The 24,497-nt window shown below is 41.6% G+C and overlaps 2 protein-coding genes across 8 annotated transcripts in view; both read left to right on the top strand.

Moving 5' to 3' along the window:
- SCRN3 (secernin 3) overlaps positions 1–21,715 on the top strand; it is a 32,162-nt gene extending 10,447 nt beyond the window's left edge. For 4 of the 7 annotated variants that reach the window (XM_002712297.6, XM_008258763.5, XM_070070676.2 and 1 more), the window contains exons 6-8: positions 15,990–16,152; positions 17,405–17,585; positions 20,544–21,715. In XM_002712297.6, coding sequence (XP_002712343.3) covers positions 15,990–16,152; positions 17,405–17,585; positions 20,544–20,714 — 515 coding nt within the window. In that variant the 3' untranslated portion in view covers positions 20,715–21,715. Of the gene's footprint in view, positions 1–2,628; positions 2,962–5,557; positions 5,689–15,989; positions 16,153–17,404; positions 17,586–20,543 lie in introns of those variants that run through there. The other 3 variants (XM_089328130.1, XM_089328131.1, XM_089328132.1) reach the window with 2 other exon arrangements.
- A 75-nt stretch (positions 21,716–21,790) lies between these two features.
- On the top strand, positions 21,791–24,252 carry LOC100354104 (sorting nexin-5). The gene has a single exon (XM_051848504.3). It carries the CDS (start codon positions 21,791–21,793, stop codon positions 23,120–23,122), a length of 1,332 nt encoding a protein of 443 aa, XP_051704464.3. The 3' UTR covers positions 23,123–24,252.
- Positions 24,253–24,497: the final 245 nt, after the last annotated feature.

Here is a 24,497-nt window from a genome sequence, read left to right as displayed (position 1 = left end):
TCTACCTCTCAAATAAATAAATGAAATCTTAAAAAAATTTTTTTTGTTTGAAAGGCAGAGAGACAAAGAGAGAAAGTAATAGAGATCTTTCATCCACTGGTTTACTTTCTAGATGACCACAACAGCCAGGGCTGGGCCATGCCCAAGCCAAGAGCTCATAACTTAATCTGAGTCCCCCATTTGGTTTTCAGGGACTCAACTACTTGAGCTGCAGTCACTCAGAGTGCCCATTAGCAGGAAGCTGGAATTGAGATTAGAGCTGGCACTCAAACCTAGACACTCCAATATAGGATGTGGTTACCTGTGTCTTAACCACTGAACCAAATGCCTGCCCCAGCATTCCTCATTTTTAATTGGAAAAATAAAATACATTGTTAGCACACATTTTTTGTAGTCATATTTTTGTGTATGTAAAAATAGTATGTATTTTATTTATTTATTTGACAGGCAGAATTAGACAGTGAGAGAGACAGAGAGAAAGGTCTTCCTTCTGTTGGTTCACCCCTCAAATGGCCGCTACGGCTGGAGCTATGCCGATCCAAAGCCAGGAGCCAGGTGCTTCCTCCTGGTCTCCCATGCTGGTGCAGGGCCCAAGCACTTGGGCCATTCTCCACTGCCCTCCCGGGCCACAGCAGTGATCTGTACTGGAAGAGGAGCAACCAGGACTAGAACCTGGGTGCCCATATGGGATGCTGGCGCCGCAGGTGGAGGATTAACCAAATGAGCCACGGTGCCGGCCCCAAAATAGTTTGTATTTTAAAATAATAATAGATCAATACTGAGTATATTCCATCTTAATAAACTCATATTATGCATTTTTATAATCATTGAGTTTGAAGCATTTTTAAATTTTCTTTGTGATTTCTTTTCTGATTCATGGATTATTCTAGAAGTGTGTTGTTAATTTCAATATCTGGGGATTTCCTAGACATCTTATTATTGATTTCTTTTTGAACTCACTGAGATGTGTTATGGCCTCTAGCATGTGATCTATCTTGGCATATAGAATATGAAGATGCTTCAAAAATTGGTAGAAAAATGGAATTAAAAGATAAGTTCATTTTGGCATGAAAAAACTTGAAATCCATGCATAGTGTTTCCATAATGCATTTTCCATGAACTTTTTGACATACTGTCATACATCTTTTACAGTTGCTAGGAATGGTGTTTTATAAATATCAGTGAGGTCAAGATGTTGGTTGTGATCATCAATGTCTTTACTGATTTTTTTTTCATGCTTTATATATTACTGAGAAAGGAATACAAAAAAATTGAATTATGTTTGTGAAATTGACTTGTTTCTTTATTTTTGTCATTTTTTTAAAAGATTTATTCATTTGAAAGTCAAAGTTACACAGAGAGGAGAAGCAGAGAGAGAGAGAGAAGTCTTCCATCCGTTGGTTCACTCCCCACATAGCGGCAATGGCTGGAGCTGTGATCTGAAGCCAGGAGCCAGAAACTTCTTCCGGGTCTCCCACTTGGGTGCAGGGGCCCAAGGACTTGGGCCTTCTTCTACTGCTTTCCCAGGTTATAGCAGAGAGCTGGATCGGAAGTGGAGCAGCCAGGTCTCGAACTGGCACCCATATGGGATGCCGGTGCTTCTGGCCAGGGTGTTAACCTGCTGCGCCACAGCGCCGGCCCCCTGAGTCATAAATCTTAACAAAGGTAAAAGGGAGCAGGCGGGCATTATGGCACAGTGGGTTAAGGCTCAGTAGGTCAAGCTGCATCCCATACTGGATGCCTGGGATCAATTCACATGTCTAATTAAGATCCAGCTTCCTGCTAATGTATATCTTGGGAAATAGCAAGTGATGACCCAAACACTTGGGTCCCTGCCACACATTTGGTAGGCCAGGATGGAGTTCTAGGCATTTGGGGAGGGAACCAATGGATGGAAGATTTCTTTCTTTCTTTCTCTCTCTCTCTCCCTTTTCCCTCCCTCCTTCCCTTCCTCCCCCCCTCCATTATTGTCTCTATTGTTCTTCCTTTTAAGTAAATAGAAATGAACTTTAAAAAAATATAAAAGAGACAAGGTATAGCCTCTGGCAATAAGAAAATTAAATTTTAAAGCAGTTACAAGAAGAGATCTGGAAAACTTCCTAAATACTTGGAAATCACACAACATTCTGTTGAAAAAGAAGTTTCAAGGGAAATTAGGAAACATTTAAATGGAATTAAAATGAAAGCTAATATATCAAAATTTATGAGATGTGGTAAAAATAGTGCTTATGAGGAAATTTATAGCATTAAATACTTACATTAAACAGTAAGAAGTTGCCAATCAAAAATGTAAATTTTAGGGGTGGTCATTGTATTACAGTGGGTTATCAGCCACTTGGGATGCCCACATCTTTTATCTGAGTGCTAGTTTGAGTCCCTACTGCTTTGCCTCTGTTCTAGCTTCCTGCTAATACATCTGGGAGGCAGCAGATGATGGTTCAAGCAGATGATGTTGCCATCAACATGGGAGATACAGATGGAGTTCTAGGCTCCTGGCTTCAGCCAGGCTCAGCCATAGCTGTTGTGGGTATTTGGGGAATTAACCAGTGGACGGAAGAGCTCTCTCTCTTTCTCTCCCCCTTTAAGTTAGATGAAAATAAATAAACATTTTAATATGTAAATTTTCAGAGCTGGTGTTCTGGTGTAGTGGGTTAAGCCACCATCTGCATTGCTGGCATCCCATATGGGTGCCGGTTCAAGTCCTGGCTGTTCCACTTCTGATCCAGCTCCCTGATCATGTGCCCAGAGAAAGCAGTGGAGAATGGCCTAAGTACTTGCTTGGCCCCTGCACCCATGTGGGAGACCTGGAAGAAGCTTGTGGCTCCTGGCTTCTGATTGGCACAGCTCTGGCTGTTGAGGCTATCTGGCAAGTGAACCAGCAGATAGAAGACCTCTTTCTCTCTGCCTCTTCCTCTCTATGACTCTACCTTTCAAAATAAATAAATAATTTTTTTTAAAAAAGATGTCATTGATAAATCATCCCTTTAAAAAATACTCTGTGACATTACTTAACTTATAAAAGCAAATATATTCACATGATTCAAAATTCAACAGTTGTGATGGGCGAATGGCACTTTGGGACACCACTTGGGATGTCTACACTTGAGAGGCAGCAGGTGATGGCTCAAGTCCTCAATTCCCTGCCATCCATGTAAAAGACTCAGATTGAGTTCATGACTCCTGGCTTTGACCTGACCCAATCCTGGCTGTTGCAGGCATTTGAGAAGTAAACTAGTAGATGTAAACTAGAGCACTCTCTCTCTGTCCATTAACCTCTCAAATAAAAGAAAAGTTAAAGGTACACAAGAGTATACAGAGAAATCTCTGTTTCATACTCTGACCCTAGATACTCAGTTCTTTTTCCCATGGGATGGACCTAACAGATATCTACAGAACTTTTCATCCTACAGTTGCAGAATACACATTCTTCTCAGCAGTGCATGAAAATTTCTCTAGGACTGACCACATACTAGCCCATAAAGCAAGACTCAGCAAACTTAAAAAAAATCGAAATCATACCATGCATCTTCTTGGACCACAATGAGTGAAGCTGGAAACCAGCAACTCAGGAATCTCTAGAGCATATGCAAACACATGGAAACTGAACAACATGCTCCTGAATGAACAGTGAGTCATAAAAGAAATCAAAAGAGAAATCAGAAACTTTCTGGAAGCAAAGGAAGGTAACAACACAACATATCAAACTTATGGGATACAGCAAAAGCAGTACTAAGAGGAAAGTTATAGCAATAGGCATCTACATCAAGAAATTGGAAAGGTACCAAATAAATGAGCCATCAATGCATCTAAAGGATCTAGAAAACTACAGTAAACTAAACCCAAAACTAGTAGGAGAAGAGAAACAATTAAAATTAGAGAAGAAATCAACAAAATTGAATCCTATAAAACATTACAAAAGATCAGCAAAACAAAGAGCTGGTTTTTTGAAAAAATAAACAAAATTGATACACATTGGCCCAACTAACCCCTGGGAAATCCTGTATTCTACCAGAGATGATATATGCCAAATGAAATATATATGTATATGTTTCTTTTTTTCTTATAAAAGTAAGAGCATACCATTCATAACTTTCTGCATATCACTTTTCTCAGCAATATAATATAGATCATTCTGTCTTCATCACATACAGGTCTTTCTGACTTTTTAACAGGTACTCTGTTATTTTGATATCCCCTTTATCTCTTTGTGGTAGTATTTTAATCACTGTATACTGAAGATTATGTGAATCAAATTATAGTAAACAAATCCCTATCATTTAGGTTGTTTTCATTCTTTAATTATTGAAAATTATACAACATGTTCATAGTTTATTTATCTTCATATCCATGATTATTTTCCTAGGATGAGTTTCTGTAAGAAGAATATAGGGTCAAAGTAGGGGTATTTTTTTTTTATTTGACAGATAGAGTTAGACAGTGAGAGAGAGAGAGAGAGAAAGGTCTTTCTTTCATTGGTTCAACCCCCAAATGGCCACTGCAGATGGAGCTACACTGATTCGAAGCCAGGAGCTGGGTGCTTCCTCCCGGTATCCCATGCAGGTGCAGGGGCCCAAGCACTTGGGCCATCCTCCACTGCCTTCCCAGGCCACAGCAGAGAGCTGGACTGGAAGAGGAGCAACCGGGACCAGAACCCGGTGCCCGTATGGGATACCGGATGCCGGCACTGCAGGTGGAGGATAACCAAGTGAGCCATGGCGCCAGCCCCTGTAGGGGTTTATTTTAAAACTTTTGAAACACATTACCAAAAGGGTCATCAGAAAAGCTACATCAGTTTGAATTTCCACCAACAATATGTGAATGCCCATTTTCTTTCTTTTTTTTTAAGATTTATTTCTTTATTTGAAAGACAGAGTTTCAGAGAGGCAGAGAGAGAGGTTTTCCATCTATCTGCTGGTTCACTCCCAAATGGCCGGAGCTGGGCTGATCCAAAGCCAGGAGCCTGGAGCTTCTTCTGAGTCTCCCACATGGGTGCAGGGGCCCAAGCACTTGAGCCATCTTCTACTGCTTTCCCAGGCCATTAACAGGGAGCTGGATCAGAAGTGGAGCATCCAGGACTCGAATTGGCGCACCTGTGGGATGCTGGCACTGCAGACAGCAGCTTTACCCGCCATGCTGCAGTGCTGGCCCATTTCTTTATTTTTTTTAAATTTATTTAAGATTTATTTATTTGAGAGGCAGAGAGATATGCATTCCATTCACTGGTTTAGCTGGCTGATCCGAAGCCAGGAGCCTGGAGTTTCTTATGGGTCTCTCCCACATGGGTGCAGGGGCACAAGCACTTGGGCTATGTTCCACTGCTTTCTGTGGATCATTCGGCTTTACCTACTACACCACAGCATCAGACCCCATAATTTACTTGTCAATATATGATATTATTTATAAATTTTGTAGTAAAAAATGGCATGGTATTATATATATTTGTTTTAATATATATTTATTTTTAATAGACAATCTTACATTTATTGAAAACTTCTAATTTTCTTAGAAGTTATCTGTTTATTAATGGGTCTTTTTAAAAAAATATTATATTTGACAGAATCACAGAGAGAGAGAGACAAAAAGAGACAAAGAGAGATCATCCATCCTCTGGTTCACTCCCCAGATGGCCACAACAACTGGAGCTGAACCAGGCCAAATCCAGGAGCCAGTAACTTCTTCCAGGTCTTCCCCATGAGTGCAAGGGCCCATGCACTTGGGCCATCTTCCACAGCTTTCCCAGGCTCATTAGCAGGGAGCAAGATCAGAAGTGGAGTGTCTGGGACTCAAATCAGTGCCCATATGGGATGCCGGTGCTGCAGATGGCGGCTTAACCTGCTATGCCACAGTGCTAGCTCCTATTATATATATTTATCCAATTTTTATGCTGGGTTACTATTGACTTTTTTTAAGGAAGTTTTTTTTTAATCTCTTTTTATTTTCATTTATTTGGAAGTCAGAGAGAGAGGGAGAAAGAGAGAGAGAGAGAGACAGAGATCTTCCATCTGCTGGTTCCCTCCCCAAATGCCCACAACAGCTAGGGCTTGAACAGACTGGACCAGGCTTCTGCCAGGAGCCTGGAACTCAATCTGAGTCTCCCCTGTAGGTGTCAGGTGCTCAGGTCCCTGAGCCATCACCTCCTGCCCCCCAGAGTGTGCCTTAACAGGAAGCTGGAATCAGAAGTGGAGATGGGACTCAAATTCCAATATAGGGTGTGAGCATCTCAGACTGTGTCCTAACTGCTATACCCAATGCTCAACTACTACTTAAAAGGTAGCTTCTCTCTCTCTCTCTCTCTCTCTCTCTCTCTCTCTCTCTAAATTGACTTATTTATTTGAAAGGCAGAGTTACAGAGATAGAAAGAGATAGAGAGACAGATCTTCCATCTGCAGGTTCACTCCCCAAATGGCCACAACAGCTGGGGCTGGGCCAGACAAAAGCCAGGAGCCAGGAGCTTCTTCTGGGTCTCCCACATGGGTGCAGGGACCTAAGGACTTGGGGCCATCTTTCACTGCTTTCCTAGGTGCATTAGCAAGGAGCTGGGACCAGAAACAGTACCCTAATGGGATGCTGTTACAGGCAGCAGCTTAACCTGTTACACCACAATGCCTGCCCCAGAAGCTAGTTTCTAATGTACCTTTCTTTTCCTTTGTTTCCAAATAATTGAAACAAATTAACTGGATCATCCAGCTAACCAAAACATGACACTCACTTTCACTTGTAGGATAGAAAGCAAAACATGACACTCACTTTCACTTGTAGGATAGAAAGCATCTGTGAATCTGAAAGCAGCTGCTCATGGATGGATCAGTCAATGATTAGTGTTTGCTTCCCAGGTAGTCATTAAATTAAATATATTAGTTATTTGGTATATTAGGAAAAAGCTTGTGATGCTGCTTTTAGAATGCTTTAACTGTTTTCAAAACATTTGAAATATATTTTAATTTCCAAAAGAATGTCTTATGATTTGAAGTTTTTAATAAAGTTTCTTTTTAAAAAAAGATTTATTTATTTATTTGAAAATCAGAATTACACAGAGAAGGAGAGGCAGAGAGAGAGAGGTCTTCCATCCTCTGGTTCACTCCTCAATTGGCCGCAATGGCTGGAGCTGTGCAGATCTGAAGCTAGGTGCCAGAGCTCCTTCTGGGTCTCCCACGCAGGTGCATCGGCCTAAGGACTTGGGCCATCTTCTACTGCTTTCCCAGGCCATAGCAGAGAGCTGGATCGGAAGTGGAGCAGCCAGGATTTGAACCAGCGCCCAAATGGGATGCCGGCACTGTAGGCAGCGGCTTTACCCGCTACACCACAGCACCGGCCCCTTCAATAAAGTTTCTTATTGCTAGTTTATAATTTTATAAATAGATAATTTAAACTATCTTTTTTTAACATGTGGGCTGGTATGTAGAAAAGGTTATACTAATGCTATGCCAAGGGTTTTAAATTTAGAATTACGATGTAGGTCAAGTCTGGTGTTGCAGGAACACTTGCTGCTTGTCACGTGTTTATCCAGGGCCCTTTACTTACATTGTCTTCTTTAAGTAACCATATGAAGTACATATCATCTTCATTTTATAAATGAAATAAACTGTGTGCTATTCATTATCTTCTCTGAAACTTAAAAATATTTGGATTTTATTTGTCCTTGTTCATCTTTTAGCACCCACTTCAGTGTCATACACTCGATAAGTAATGAATAAGTTAACAAATGTTTGTTAGTTGCATTGAATTACATTATAGTTTGTAGATGGTTTCACAGAGGTCACTGTTGTGTACTTTTTTCCCCTGGCAATAAACTCAAAGACCCAACGAATAAAAGTAGCAGATGTTCTTAGAAAACGAAGACTAGAGGCAAAAGTTTGGCACAGTGGTAAGATTCTGTTTGGAACACCCATGTCCCATGTCATAGTGCCTGGGTTCAAGTCTCTGCTTCACTTCTGTTTTTTTTTAAGCCTTATTTATTTTATTTATTTATTTGAAAGGTAGAGTTACAGAGAGGCAGAGGCAGAGAGAGAGAGAGAGAGAGAGGTCTTCCATCCTCTGGTTCACTCCCCAAGATGGCTACAACAGCCAGAGCTGTGCTGATCCAAAGCCAGGAGCCAGGAACTTCTTATGCGTTTCCCACACGGGTGCAGGGGCCCAAGTCTGAGCCCAAGGACTTGGGCCATCTTCCACTGCTTTCCCAGGCCACAGCAGAAAGCTGGATTGGAAATGGAGCAGGATCAGGACCTGAACTGGCACCCATATGGGATGCCAGCACTCCAGGTGGCAGCTTTATCACTATGCCACAGAGCTGGCCCCTCTGCTTCACTTCTGATTCCACCTTCCTTTGAGGTTGCACCCTGGGAAGGCACCAGGTGATGGCTCAAGTAGTTGGGTACCTGCTGTCTACATTGGAGACCCAGATTGAGTTCTAGGCTTCTGGCTTCAGCTTGGCTTAGCTCTGCCTCTTTGCAGGTATTTGGGAGAGTGACCTAGAAGATGGAAGCTCTGTGTCTCTGTCTCTCTGCCTTTTAAATAAACAAAAATAAATCAATTTTTAAAAGTGACAAGCAGTGATGCATAGGAAGAAAGGAAAATGTTAAGAATTTGAAGGTTTAGGATAATTGGATAATAGGAAGGAAAACAGAACAATTATAAATTAATTCGCTACCACATCTTAATAATTAATTTGTCATTTTAACCATGGAACCATAGATTTGAAATGCATATATGAGTATAGTAATGAATACATCTGACATGAAACATTTTTTCCCCAAGAATGAAGTACAGTTCATCCAGCCTTTTCTGCTTTGTCAAAAGAATAAACGTCTTTCCAATGCTTTATAGAAAATTGCCTACTAGTACATTATGGTTAATTTTTCTCATGATTTTTCTAGATAGAAGAGCCTACCTCTCTTCTTTCCAACTATTCCTTCTTGATAGCTATTAACTGTGCTACATGTATATCCAAATTGTGTCTATATTCATTCGTGTATTTTAAATAACTAGTTTAAATTGCAATGAAATTACACCCTGTGTTTTGCATTTATTTTACTGAACCCTGCCACTACAGTCTCCGTACTTATTCAATGCTTGCTAGTGGATTACTTATAGCTGTCCTACTCAAGAGATCATGTAAATCCTCCTTTCATTTTGAGAATTGTAGGTTTCAAATACAGAAAACATTTTATAATATCTGCATTATCACAGTGTTACAGTTCTTACACTGTTTTTTATTAAAACTTGCCATTTATAAGAATTCAGACTTAAATCATTTTTAAATCTCACTGGGTACTGAAGTTATGTGCCTGATAGGTGTGGATAGTAAGCTTTTCCTTTATTGTTGAGTTTAAAGATTAGTGGCTTTTTTTAGCTGCACCATTTGTTTTTCTTCCTATGTTTTTCAGAATTAATAGACATTCCTCCTGTAACTTATCTGTAAATTTAGTAAGTTATTTTTCTTGAATTTAAAGTCATGGCTCTATTGTGGAGAAACTGGGAAAGAGAATGTTGACTTGCTATGATCTTTTTCTTTTATCTTCACATTATGAGAATGGGGAGATATTCTTGCTTTTCATGTACTTTTCATGAACTCTTTGTTTTTATAAATTCTTTTTTGTTGTTGTTGTTCCTTTCCTGTCATTAGAGTAGCATTTTGAGAAAGAGGGGAAAAAAAAAAACTTAAACAATCATGTTAAGGGTGGGTCTTTGGCCTAGCAGGTAAGATACCTAGTGCCCCATGTCTGAATGCATAGGTTCAAATTTTTTGTTGTCTTTATTTCTTTATTTTAATTTTTTAAAAGATTTATTTTATTAATTTGAAAGGCAGAGTTACAGAGAGAGAGGAAGAGGCAGAAAGAGAGGTCTTCCATCTGTTGGTTCACTCCCCAAATGGCCCCAATAGCTGGGGCTGGACCAGGCCAGACCAAAGCCAGGAACCAGGAGCTTCTTCCCAGTGTCCCACATGGGTTCAGGGGCCCAAGGACATGGGCTGCTTCTGCTGTTTTCTCAGCTGCATTAGCAGGCAGCTGGTTAGAGGTGGAGCAGCCAGGACTCAAACCAGCACCCAAATGGAATGCCAGTGTTGCAGGCAACAGCTGTACTTGCTACAATACAGCACTGGCCCCTGTTGTCTTTTTTAAAAATTGTATTTATTATAATATGGATCTGCCACATTCATTAGTGTTATTAAGAAGTTACTAATACTTCAGGGTAAAAAGAGACTGATAATTTAATAAATGGGAGGCATACTAGTAGGTTGGAGTAATTAAAAGCACAAAAGTAGGGGCTGGCAGTATGGTGTATATAGGCTAAGCCTCCACCTGCAGTGCCAGCATTCCATTTGGGCACTGGTTTGTGTCCTGGCTGCTCCTCTTCTGATTCAGCTCTCTGCTAATGGCCTGGGAAAGCAGTGAAAGATGGCCCAAGTGCTTGGACTTCTGCATATGCATGGGAGACCCAGAAGAAGCTCCTGGCTTCGGTTGGGCTGAGCTCTGGCCATTGCAGCTACTTGGGGAGTGGACCAGTGGATGGAAGACCTTTCTCTCCCTCTCTTTCTAACTCTACTTCTCAAATAAATAAATAAAGTCTTAAAAAAAATAAAAGACACAAAAGTAGCTATGGAGGAGTAGCTGGTATTAGACTGACCTCCATCGCTTCTCGGCCTTTTGGCTAAGAGCAAGTGTAGACTGACCTCCTTCCAGGAAAAATGATAAGATCTAAAGGGAAAATAACCCACTATCTGAAGGCATGGCTAGACACCCAAAATAGCTAGGACATGAGGAGCCTTGATCCAGGAGATTGAGAAAAAACTACTTACATTTTGAAAATATCCTGACTTTCGGTGTCACATTTTCTCCTTAAAGCAATTGCTGACTTCTACATAGCATATATGCGGGATGAGACACTGAGAAAGTAAGCAGAAGTAGCTGCTAAAGCCTTAAAAGCCAAGCAGGGATTCTGTAGACCTTAGGAATAGAAACTGGATTTGAGGACTAAGAAGGAGCCTAGGAAATACCCCATGCTTTCAGTTGCCATCCCAGAAAGGCTACTCCTTAGGAGTGAGTACAAACAAGGAGTAGACCAGTCAAGTGGATCAAGATAATTCATCTGTATTCTATATGTCTAGCAGAAGAATGTTAAATCTTTTGTGGAAGAAAATATGTAGGAGCAGGCACTATGGAGCAGTGGATTAAGCTGCTGCTTTGCACGCTTACATCCCGTGTTGGTGTGTTGGTTTGAATCCTGGCTACTCTGCCTTGTGATCCAATTCCCTGCTAATGTGCCTGGGAAGCAGCAGATGATGGCTCAAAGTTACAGATGTTGCATAGAGAAGCAAAAAAAAAAAAAAAAAATCACTAATGAACCACCATTAAATTAGTCCTCATTCAAACATCTTTCCTCATTTAGCACTTTTTTTTTTTGTAAGATTTATTTATTTGAGAGGTAGAGTTACAGACAGTGAGAAAGAGAGAGAAACAGAAAGGCCCTCCTTCCTTTGGTTCATTCCCCAAATGGTCTCAATGGCCAGAGTTGTGCTGACCTGAAGCCAGGAGCCAGAAGTTTCTCCCGGGTCTCCCACGCAGATGCAGGGGCCCAAGCACTTAGGCCATCTTCCACTGCTTCCCCAGACCATAGCAGAGAGCTAGATTGGAAGAGGAACAGCCGGGACTAGAACCAGCGCCCACATGGGATGCCAGCACTGCAGGCGGAGGAGTAATCTACTGTGCCACAGTGCTGGCCTCCTCACTTAGCACTTTCCTTGACTTTAATGTTAGCATTTTGCTGGTCAGCCTCTTAATGGTTATTAAGTATTCAACAACACAGTAGAAATAAAATGCAAACTGAAAATCTTATAAAAGATGCATAATTTCAAGAAGTCAAAGTAACACTGAAGACAAAACTCATAGCATGACTAAGTACATGATAGGAAAATGATTTGAGTATTAAAATATTAAGGGAGAGACTTGAGAAACTTAACTAGATCTTCAGATATTTTTGCAAAAATTATGATGTTGCAGTAGTTAATTAGAGTTGTATTTTCTTAAAACTTTGTTGAAAATTATATCATTTTTTTAAAGATTTATTTATTTACTTGAGAGGTAGTTACTGACGGAGAGAGGGAGAGACAGAAAGAGGTCGTCCATCTGATGTTTCACTCTCTGAATGTCACACTGCTGGAGCTGGGAGGATCCAAAACCAGGAGCCAGGAGCTTCTTCCTGGCTCCCACTGGGATGCAGGGGCCCAAGCACTTGGACTGGCTTTCACTGCTTTCCCAAGCTATCAGCAGTGAGTTGGACTGGAAGTGGAACAGCTGGGACACAAACTGATGCCCATACGGGATGCTGGTGCTGCCCGCAGAAGCTTAACCTACTAAGCCACAGCACTGGCTTCTACTTCATTCATTCTTTGTTCTAAGAATTAGCATATTTAAATTTTAACTTAAATTTTATTAACTACAGGGTTAGGCATTGTGGCTCAGTGGGTTAAGCCATCACTTGGGATGTCCATGTCCCATATCAGAGTGTCTGAGATTAAGTCCTGCCTCTACTTCCAGTCCAGCTTCCTGCTAATGCACACCCTGGGAAGCAGCAGATGATGGCTGAAGTGCTTGGGTCCCTCCCACTGACATACGAGTCCCACATGGAGTTCTGGATCCGGGCTTTTGCAGGCCCCACCCTGGCTGTTGAAGGCATCTGAGGGAATCAGCAGATGAAAGATCTATTTCTCTTTTTGTTGCTCTGCTTTTCAAGTGAATAAAAATAAATAAACTTAAAAACAAGCCTTCTTAGCTATAAACTTATATAAACTTATTTCTGTAATATTTTTATTTTATGTTAAAAACTCAATCCTTTTATAAACTCTGCTATTTACCATGAAAGTGTGACCCCCCCCCCTTTTTTTTTGAAGAATGGAGACCATCAGATGGGAATTTACACAACTTCCCACCTTCTCTCTCTCTTTCTCTCTTTTTTTTAATATTTATTTATTTGAGGGACAGAGTTACAGACAGAGAGAGAGGGAAAGAAAGAGAGAGGTCTTCTATCCGCTGGTTCACTCCCAAATGTCTGCAATGGCCAGAGCTGGGCTGATCTGAAGCCAGAAGCCAGGAACCTCCTCCAGGTCTCCCATGCGGGTGTAGGGGTCCAAGCACTTGGGCCATCTTCTACTGCTTTCCCAAGCCATACAAAAAGCTGGATTGGAAGTAGAGCAGCAGGGACACAAACAGGCATCCATATGCTGGCGCCTGCTATGCCCCTCTCATTTGGTTTTAAGTGTGTTATTTCAAGTGGCTATTTCCTAGTACCAGTTTTCTTTTGATAATATGAATTTCTTAGGGCACAACAAGTTAAGCAGCTGCCTCTGACACTGGCATCCCATATGGGTGCCAGTTCAAGTCCCAGCTGCTCTACTTTCTATCCAGCCCCTGCTAATGCCCCTGGGAAAGCAGTGGAAGATGGCCCAAGTATTTCAGTCCCCGCCAACCATGTGGGAGACAAGGAAGAAGCTTCTGGCTTTGGCCTGGGCATAGTGGCCATTTGGGGATTGAACCAGCAGACAGAAGAGCTCTCACTCTCACTCTCTCTGCCTCTCCCTCTCTCTCTAACTCTGCCTTTCAAACAAATAAATATAATCTTTAAAAAATATTTCTTGTGTCTAGTCAAAGGAAAGCTTTTAAACCTATACTGAAACTTTTCTGGAAAGATCCTCATTGAATTAACTGTTGTAACTTCAGTTGAAATTGGATCAGGTTATTTTTACTTATTTATACTCACAGATATCTATCTGTATTTGTTTTTGTTTTTATTTGACAGGCAGAGTTAGACAGTGAGAGAGAGACAGAGAGAAAGGTCCTTGCTCTGTTGGTTCACCCCCAAAATGGCCACCACAGCTGGCGCACTGTACCAATCCAAAGCCAGGAGCCAGGTGCTTCCTCCCTGGAAAAGCATAGCGGTGCCGGTATCTACTTTATCCTGTAGTGTTAGGCCAGAGCCACAGCTCACTAGGCTAATCCTCCACCTGTGGTGCCGGCATTGCGGGTTCTAGTCCCGGTTGGGGCACCGGTTCTGTCCCAGTTGCTCCTCTTCCAGTCTAGCTCTCTGCTGTGGCCCAGGGATGCAGTGGAGGATGGCCCAAGTGCTTGGGCCCTGCATCCACATGGGAGACCAGGAGGAAGCACCTGGCTCCTGGCTTCGGATTGGCGCAGCGCGCCTGCCGTAGCAGCCGTTTGTGGAGTGAACCAACGGAAGGAAGACCTTTCTCTCTGTCTCTCTCACTGTCTAACTCTGCCTGTCAAAAAAAAAAAAAAAAATTAGTATTGCTACCCTGATAGCTACTCCCCTTTGCCTGCCCTATAAAAGCTTGTGGCCAACTGTTAATAAACAGATACATTTACTGAAACTATCTCTGGTGCTTCTTGTTAGCCATGGCCCCACCATACGAACAGTGTGGGCCTCGCAGGATGAGCCCACATATTTAAACTTTTCTTAAATTAGTCCATCTGAATTGTGCACATTCAAATTCCATTAACCCATACTCTGTTTTTGTCTTCTTCATTCCTGCTCAGCTTACAATTTATACTCTCATGTAAGGTTATTGATGTCAGGCACAGAAATTATTATAGGAAAATAATGTTATTTTTTAAAGATTTATTTACTTTGAAAGAGTTATGGAAAGAGAGGGAGGGACAGAGAGATCTTCCATTTGCTGGTTCACTCCAGATGGCCACAACTGCTGGGGCTGGGCCAGGCCAGGCCAGGCCAAAGCCAACAACCAGAAACTTATTCCAGGTCTCCCACGTGGGTTGGTAGGGTCCCAAGTACTTTGGCCATCTTCCACTTCATTACCTAGGCCATTAGCAGGGAGCTGGACTGTAAGTGGAGCAGTCAGGACATGAGTCGGTGCCCATATGGGATGCCCACATCAAAACCAGGGGCTATATACCTACTTTGCCACAACGCTGGCCCCTAATTTGTTATTTTATGAAGAATATCTTGTGTAAGATTGGAAACTAAGCACAATATTGTCTTAATATTTGGCTCCCAAAACAGATAGATTTTGATAATAGTTATTGATAAACTCAGTTAATTATTAATTCCATATGCCTTGAAGTTTTTTTTTTTTTTTTTTAAGATTTATTTATTTATTTAAAAGTCAGAGTTACACAGAGAAGGAGAGGCAGAGAGAGAAAGAGGTCTTCCATCTGATGGTTTACTCCAATGGCCAGAGCAGCGCCGATCCAAAGCTGGGAGCCAGAGCTTCTTCCGGGTCTCCCACGTGGGTGCAGGGGCCCAAGAACTTGGGCCTTCTTCTACTGTTTTCCCAGGCCATAGCAGAGAGCTGGATCGGAAGTGGAGCAGCCAGGTCTTGAACCGGCACCCATATGGGATGCCGGCGCTTCAGGCCAGGGCGTTAATCCACTGCGCCACAGCTCTGGCCCCAGAAGTTTTTAAAAAATATTTATTTATTTGTTTGAAATGCAGTTACAAAGAGAGAGAGATATGTCTTCCATCTGCTGATTCACTCCCCAAATGGCCGCAACAGCCAGGGTTGGGCCAGGCCAAAGTCAGGAGCCAGGAGCTTCTTCCAGGTCTCCCACATGGGTGGCAGGGGCCTAAGTACTTGGGCCATCTGCTTTCCAGGCACATTAGCAGGGAACTGGATCAGAAGTAAAACAACTGGTACTTGAACTGGGGCCCATCTGGGATGCCTGCATTGCAGACATTTTCTTATCCCATTATCCCACAATACTAGCCCCATATTATTGTATTCTCCTTAGGAAGTTTTTTTATCTGCTACAGTGGTTTTGAGACTGCATATATATATATATATTAAATCTTACTATGACAGTGGAATAAGTTTCACTGTAATTGATACTAAGTTTGACTCTTATTTCATTTATACCAAGACCAATATCACATATTATATATTAACAGTAGAGAAAAAAACAACTATTTCCAAGGCATCTGCATATGCATACATATTTGATGGTTCTTAAAATTATTTTCTCTAGGAAATATAACTTTTGAAACGATGATGGAGATTCTCCGAGATAAACCAAGTGGCATTAATATGGAGGGTGAATTCATGACCACTGCGAGCATGGTTTCTGTTTTACCTCAAGACCCCAGGCTTCCTTGTATTCACTTCTTTACAGGAACTCCTGACCCTGAGAGGTAAAGTACAACATGCTATAAACAAGCAAGGGATAAGGTAAAATCATTAGTATGTTGTTGACCATATCAAGCTAAATTTTTGTTATACAAATTTTTTTATGTATTTTCTGTAAAGGTTTTACTCTGTAATTTCCTTATGTGCATAACTTCTCATTTTTTATGGAAAAAAAATTTAATAGTTTCTTATAGTTATCCCCGTTCCTTCTTCTCACAAATGTCTAACATTGTCAAGAAAATAAATAGGTTTTCTTATTCAGATTTTAGATATTAAAGCCTTAGATGATTAGTAACAGTAAAAAAGGTTATATGATATCATTGTGTTGGATTTACTTATACACTCATATTTAAAAATCCAAACATGTTAAACCTAAAATATTAGTAGTTCAAACCATAATTAGGATTGTAAACATTATCTTGATGTAAGTCATTAGTATCTTTCACAAAATTCAATGCAGATCACATTTAGAAATAAGTTTATATTTACTGTTTCTTAGTGATATAGTCTTTCATATTATTAAAGATATTTTCAAGAAAATGGAATAGAACCTTATTAACACTGGTAATGATTTTCATCCCAAGTCCAAACATCAATCTCTGACGTTGAAGATGACCCTCTAACTGTAGAGGTTGAAGTTTGATATGATAAATTATTGCTTCACTGACATTGTTTATGTGTCAGGCCCTCTGTTAAGTTCACTGGAATATAAGGCTATATAAAGTTCCAAAGCATATCCCAAGGAAGACAAGCGTAAGTGTAACCAGTATGACAGGAACCATTAGTGTATAGCATCATTAATAGAAACTGCTAACTATAGAAAATCTTAGAAGCCTTAAATAATGCTAAATATTGGCCGGCGCTGCGGCTCACTAGGCTAATCCTCCGCCTCGCGGCGCCGGCACACCGGGTTCTAGTCCCGGTCGGGGCGCCGGATTCTGTCCCGGTTGCCCCTCTTCCAGGCCAGCCCTCTGCTGTGGCCAGGGAGTGCAGTGGAGGATGGCCCAGGTGCTTGGGCCCTGCACCCCATGGGAGACCAGGAAAAGCACCTGGCTCCTGGCTCCTGCCATTGGATTGGCACGGTGCGCCGGCCGCAGTGCGCCGGCCGCGGCGGCCATTGGAGGGTGAACCAACGGCAAAGGAAGACCTTTCTCTCTGTCTCTCTCTCACTGTCCACTCTGCCTGTCAAAAAAAAAATAATGCTAAATATTATAAAATATATTGACATGGCAATTTAATAAAGACTGTTTCTTCTAGATCTGTGTTTAAGCCTTTCATATTTGCGCCACATATTTCACAACTATTGGATACCAGTTCACCCACATTTGAACTTGAAGATCCAGTGAAAAAGAAGCCACACTTTAAGAGTAAGCCTGACAGAAGACACCCACTCTACCAAAAACATCAACAGGCATTGGAAATAATAGACAATAATAAGGTATGATTAGATTAAATTCTTTGTTGTATCATTTAGGATAGTTTGATTCAGTCCAGTTATTGTACTTCGGAGTGTCAACTTTCCTTCCTTCATATAAAAAATAAATTTGAAACTATTTTAGAAGCTCAGACTAATAGAGCTTTATTATTTTTTGCCTTTGGTTAATAATGCAAGTGTTATGAATCTTTTAGAGAAATTTAGTATATTAAGGATATAAGTAATATAAGTTATACATCCAAGTACCATAGTACCTTTATTTTTTATTTATTTATTAATTAATTTTTTGGAGAGACAGAAAGACAAAAAGAATGAGCTCCCATTTTCTGGTTTACTCCCCAAATGCCAGCAACATCCAAGACTAGGCTAGGCTGAAGCTGGGAACTAGGGACTCAATTCAGGTCTCCCACATGGCTGGTAGGAACCCAATTATTTGAGCCTTCATCACTGCCTTTTAGGATCTGTCTTAGCAGGAAGCTAGAATTAAGAGTTGCTGGGTGTTAAACATGGGCACTTAGATGTGGGACATTGACATGTGAACTGGTATCTTCACCACTAGGCTAAATGCTTGTCACATTGTATTTTTATAGGAATTATTTCATTTAACCTGCATGATGATTTTATAAGGAATCTGAGAACAGAAGAGTTAAAGTAACTTGCATAGTATATATCCCACACCCAAAATTACAATCTGTAAATGGTAGTTAACCTATTCTCTTACATAATATTCTTTTTTAAAGATTTATTAATTTTTTAAAAGGCAGAATTGCACAGAGAGAGGGAGAGACAAAGAGAGATCGATCGATCTTTTATCCGCTGGTTCACTCCCCAGATGGTTGCAATGGCTGGGGCTGGGGCTGGGCCAGGCCAAAGCCAGGAGCTGGGTCTCCCACATGGATGCAGAGGCCCAAGGATGTGGGCCATCTTCTGCTGCTTTCCCAAGCTCATTAGCAGAGAGCTGGATTGAAAGTGGCCCAGCTGGGTCTCAAACTGGAGCCCATACAGGATGCCAGCCAGCATCACAGGCAGCAGCTTTACCTGTTATACCACAACGCTGGCCCCAATATAATATTTTTTTAAGATTTATTTATTTATTTGAAAGGCAGAATTACAGAGAGGCAGAGGCAGAGGCAGAGAGAGAGAGAGAGAGAGAAAGAAAGAAAGAGAGAAAGAGAGCTTCCATCTGTTGGTTCACTTCCCAGATGGCCACAATGGCCAGAGCTGGCCGATCCAAAGCCAGGAGCTTCTTCCAGGTCTCCCACGCAGGTGCAGGGGCCCAGGGACTTGGACCATCTTCTACTGCTTTCCCAGGCCATAGCAGAGAGCTGAATCAGAAGTGGAGCAGCCAAGACTCGAACCAGTGCCCATATGGGATGCTGGCACTGCAGGAAGCTGCTCTACCTCTCTCTGTAACTCTTTCAAATAACTAAAATAATTTTTAAAAGAATAAAATAATACCTTGGTATAACGCATTAGCTCAATCTAGAGCGATAATTTTTTTTTTTTTTTTTGACAGAGTGGACAGTGAGAGAGAAAGACAGAGAGAAAGGTCTTCCTTTGCCATTGGTTCACCCTCCAATGGCCGCCATGGCCAGTGCGCTGAGGCTGGCGCACTGCGCTGATCCAAAGGCAGGACCCAGGTACTTATCCTGGTCTCCCATGGGGTGCAGGGCCCAAGCACTTGGGCCATCCTCCACTGCACTCCTGGGCCACAGCAGAGAGCTGGCCTGGAAGAGGGGCAACCGGGACAGAATCCAGCGCCCCGACCAGGACTAGAACCCGGTGTGCCGGCGCCGCAGGCGGAGGATTAGTCTATTGAGCCATGGCACCAGCTAGAATGATAAATTTTTTTCAAAGAATTTTATTCTCTTTTTCCTTTTTTTACCCTTAAGATTTATTTCTTTGAAAGAGTTATACAGAGAGAGGAGAGGCAGAGAAAGAGAGGTCTTCCATCCGATGGTTCACTCCCCAATTGGCTGCAACTGCTGGAGCTGTGCCAATCCAAAGCCAGGAGCCAGGAGCTTCTTCCAGATCTCCCACACGGCTGCAGGGGCCCAAGGACTTGGGCCATCTTCTGCTTTCCCAGGCCATAGCAGAGAGCTGGATCGGAAGTGGAGCAGCCGGGTCTTGAACCAGCGGCCATATGGGATGCTGGTGCTTCAGGCCAGGGCTTTAACCCACTGCACCACAGCGCCGGCCCCTTTTTCCTTCCTCCCTCCCTCCTTCTTATTTTATTTTCTTATTTTATTTTATTTATTTTCTTGAAAGAGTGACAGAAAGGGAGAGACAGAGAGATCTTCCACTTGCAGTTTATTTCTCAACCAGCTGTGATGGTTTGGCTTGTTCCAAGCTGAAGCCAGGAGTTGGAACTCCATCTGGTCTCCCACATGGGTGGCAGGGTTCCAAGTACTTGGGCCATTTTCCACTGCCTTCTCAGGCACATTAGCTGGGAGCTGGGTCAGAAGCAGAGCAACTGGGACTCAACCCAGTGCCCAGATATGGAATCCAGCATCACAGGCACTGTGCCACAACACGCCCTAGCCTGAGGCACCGGTGGGTGCTGGTTCTGGTCCCTGCTGCTCCTCTTCTGATCCGGCTCTCTGCTATGGTCTGGGATGGCAGTGGAAGATGGCCCGGGTCCTTGGGCCCCTGCACCCATGTAGGATACCCATAAGAAGCTCCTGGCTCCTGGCTTTGGATCGGCTCAGTTCCAGCCGCTGCGGCCAGTTAGGGAGTGAACCATCAGATGGAAGACCTCTCTTTCTCTCTCTGCCTCTCCTCTCTCTGTGTAACTCTTTCAAATTAAAAAAAAAAAAAAGAATTTTATTCCTTCTAAAGCTAAAGAATAGAGGGGAACCAAGCCTGAAGCAGAACTCAGAATAAAAAAACTTTTCTGTAGAGTTGATTTGGAATTTGGTTTTTCTTGTGTATGTATTTATAAAAATATTTTTAATTTTTCAGGAAAAAGGCAAAACATTGTTGGACAACATGAGGAAACTGGAGACAGAACTCTTCAAAGAGATGGAATCAATTCTTGAAAACAAGCATCTTGATGTGGATAAGATTGTTAATCTCTTTTCTCAAAGTACAAAAGATGAGATTAGAATTTATAAGTCAAATATTAGTTCTTAGTGATCATAAAAATGGTGTGCAATCTCCCTGGAAGCTAGACACTATCACCTTATAAACATTGTAACCTAGTTGGACAGATCTGATTATTCTTGAGTAGCTTTCAAGTAATATCTTGACTATTACAATTACATAGTCTTGTTGAAATAATGAGGAAAAAACACTGGGATTGAACACATATATCGTGGGATAGCCAGGTGTTATGCCAGGTAATACACTTGTGTCATTTTGTTTTTAACCACAGTAACTTTTGTTTGGCAGAATAATTAAGTATTCGATTCTACATAAAATGTGAAACATTACAGTGATAAATGGATTTATATTGATTGTGATCATGTAGTACCTTCAAATAATTTTCTCAGTTATACCAAGAAAGCAGATTTTTCTTTAGTAATAGAAGTTACGTCAAGTGGCAAGTTTTTGTTTAGTTCAGTTTTTTTTTGATTTGGGCAAATATTGACCACTTCTAACAAGAAAATTTTCTGGATTTATGTATTATGTCTTCATCATTATAGCGGGTTAATTCTGTACATGCAATTTTACTAAACTCAAACAGACTCTTTGTCAGGATTTGGCTGACCAAATAGCTTGTAGCTCTAATTATCAACAGGGGTGGGTAGGGCCCCATCCCTTTAATGGGCTCTTATGTTAATAAGATATTTTTAGAAGAGCTTATTTGGGAGATTAGGGAATGGGATAAGAAAACCAAGACCTTAGGAGATAACAGTTTTTTGTGTCTCAAATCTCTCTCTCCTTTTACTTCTATTCAGTTGTTAAAAACAGAAACAAACATGAGGCAGTGGCAATGAAGTAGAATTATTATATAATATAAACATAATATCATGAAAATTATAATGCATTGTATATTATGAACATTGTAAATGAGTAATGTCTTCCCAAGGTTTACAAATCTTTGTTAAAGTTTCATAAATTTTACCAAGTGAGACAAAAATTGTAGAAATAAGTAAAAAAAATCTAATTAAAATACATTATTTTTGGCTCTAGAGATGTCCATTTTTGGCACTTGATTGCATTATCTTGTCTAGTGCTTGCTATCATTAGAATATCATTACCTCAAGATGTGCCTCGCTCAGAGAGTGCCCGTGGCTCCGCATTCTCGTCGCAGTCCTGCGGTCAGCGGCCTCCGCGTGGTGCGGAGCGAGGCCAGGCAGCACCTGCTCGAGGCCCGTGTCGTCATGGCCACGGTTCCCGAGTTGCTGCAGCAGCAGGAGGAGGACCGCAGCAAGCTGAGATCTGTGTCTGTGGACCTGAACATTGATCCTTCACTTCAGATTGACATACCTGATGCACTCAGCGAGAGAGATAAGGTCAAATTTACAGCGCACACCAAGACCACACTGCCCACGTTTCAGAGCCCAGAGTTTTCTGTTACGAGGCAACATGAAGACTTTGTGTGGCTACAGGACACACTCACTGAAACAACAGAGTATGCTGGGCTTATTATTCCACCTGCACCTACAAAGCCTGACTTCAATGGCCCTCATGAGAAGATGCAGAAACTTGGAGACGGTGAAGGGTCTATGACCAAGGAAGAATTTGCCAAGATGAAACAAGAACTGGAGGCTGAGTATCTCGCTGTCTTTAAGAAGACTGTGTCCTCCCATGAAGTCTTTCTTCAACGGCTTTCTTCTTACCCTGTTCTCAGTAAAGATCGCAACTTTCATGTTTTCCTGGAATATGATCAGGATCTAAGTGTCAGGCGGAAAAATACCAAAGAGATGTTTGGTGGCTTTTTCAAAAGTGTGGTGAAAAGTGCTGATGAAGTCCTTTTTTCTGGAGTTAAGGAGGTAGATGACTTCTTTGAGCAAGAGAAGACCTTCTTCATTAACTACTACAACAGGATCAAGGACTCCTGTGGGAAAGCTGACAAGATGACCAGGTCTCATAAAAATGTTGCAGACGACTATATCCACACTGCAGCTTGCTTGCACAGCCTGGCTTTGGAAGAGCCCACAGTCATCAAAAAGTACCTGTTGAAGGTTGCTGAGCTGTTTGAAAAACTTAGGAAAGTAGAGGGTCGCGTCTCATCAGATGAAGATTTAAAGCTCACAGAACTCCTCCATTACTACATGCTCAACATAGAGGCTGCAAAGGACCTCTTCTACAGACATACTAAGGCCCTCATTGACTATGAGAACTCAAACAAAGCTCTGGATAAAGCCCGGCTGAAAAGCAGAGATGTCAAGTTGGCAGAGGCACACCAGCAGGAATGCTGCCAGAAATTTGAACAGCTTTCTGAGTCTGCTAAAGAAGAACTGGTAAATTTCAAGCGGAAGAGAATGGCAGCATTTAGAAAGAATCTAATTGAAATGTCTGAACTGGAAATAAAGCATGCCAGGAATAATGTCTCCCTCTTGCAGAGCTGCATTGACTTGTTCAAGAAAAACTGATCTACCTTTACTCTGAAGCAATGAAATGAATGGGAAAGAAAACCAGCACCGGCGCTGCGGCTCACTAGGCTAATCCTCCACCTAGCGGCGCCGGCACACCGGGTTCTAGTCCCAGTCGGGGCACCGGATTCTTTCCCAGTTGCCCCTCTTCCAGGCCAGCTCTCTGCTGTGGCCCGGAAAGGCAGTGAAGGATGGCCCAAGTGCTTGGGCCCTGCACCCCATGGGAGACCAGGATAAGTACCTGGCTCCTGCCTTCGTATCAGCGCTGTGCGCCGGCTGCAGCACACCAGCCATGGCGGCCACTGGAGGGTGAACCAACGGCAAAAGGAAGACCTTTCTCTCTGTCTCTCTCTCTCTCACTATCCACTCTCACTGTAAAAAAAAAAAAAAGAAAGAAAGAAAGAAAGAAAGAAAGAAAGAAAGAAAGAAAGAAAGAAAGAAAGAAAGAAAGAAAGAAAGAAAGAAAGAAAGAAAGAAAACCAGCATCACTTGCACTTAAATCATTACCATGGAAGATTTATTAGCTTTGACTTTAGTTAAAAATTATGTGAACTATTTTGATTTCTAAAAATCTTAACACTTAACCATGTCAGTTTAAAAATATTTTATTGTGTGCTATTTGGATATAACTAATCTTCTCCTTATGCATTCAATACCTCAAAGTGGGCAAGATATAAATACTGGATACTTCTGTTGTTTGTCTTTCATTACCAAGAGGGTGTAGGAGACATGTGCCTTCTGGAAACCAATAGAAGCAATTACCTGGCACATGTTTCTCCATGTGCTCATGTCCACACAAACTGATTTTGTCAGAGGCGCCAATTCCAACATAGGTAGCAGACATTCCATTCGTTAATTACATAGTTCTCACTTCTTGTTACTCATGTTTCTTGAGTCACCTGAAGTGTTTGTATTAGACAATGGCAAGAAAATCTCATTTATCTTTGTATATCCTTTGCAGCTCCATTTTTATAGTTGAGATGAAATGTTTGAGGAGAGAGCTATATCTTGGGATACCCATAGACATGGCTACCTGAAGGAAGACTCTGCCTACTAATGGTTGGGGGGTGGTGGATGTGTTTTGGGGCTTTTGTCTTCAATAAAGCATATAATGAACAAGAAAAAAAAAAGAATATCATTACAATTTTAAAGGTGTTGTTATATTTAAAAGGTTCCCTGGAAGTTATTTTTCCAAAGGTCTCTCATAAAAACCATAACTGGCCTACCATTGCCCTTGTCTAATACAAGGAAAAGACGTCAGATGAAGAACTTGGTTGACTCTGCTTATCTATGTATGGTTGGTGATGGGTGATCTTAAATTGAAAACCTTTGTGTATACCTCATACTTCCCTTTCTCTCTCAGAATATGAGGGAA

Source organism: Oryctolagus cuniculus, chromosome 3 (genome assembly GCF_051225735.1).
Source record: "Oryctolagus cuniculus isolate XC-2025 breed Fujian yellow rabbit chromosome 3, ASM5122573v1, whole genome shotgun sequence".
Taxonomy (NCBI): domain Eukaryota; kingdom Metazoa; phylum Chordata; class Mammalia; order Lagomorpha; family Leporidae; genus Oryctolagus; species Oryctolagus cuniculus.
Note: the sequence above shows the minus strand (reverse complement) of the source record. Positions and strands in the feature narration are given on the sequence as shown.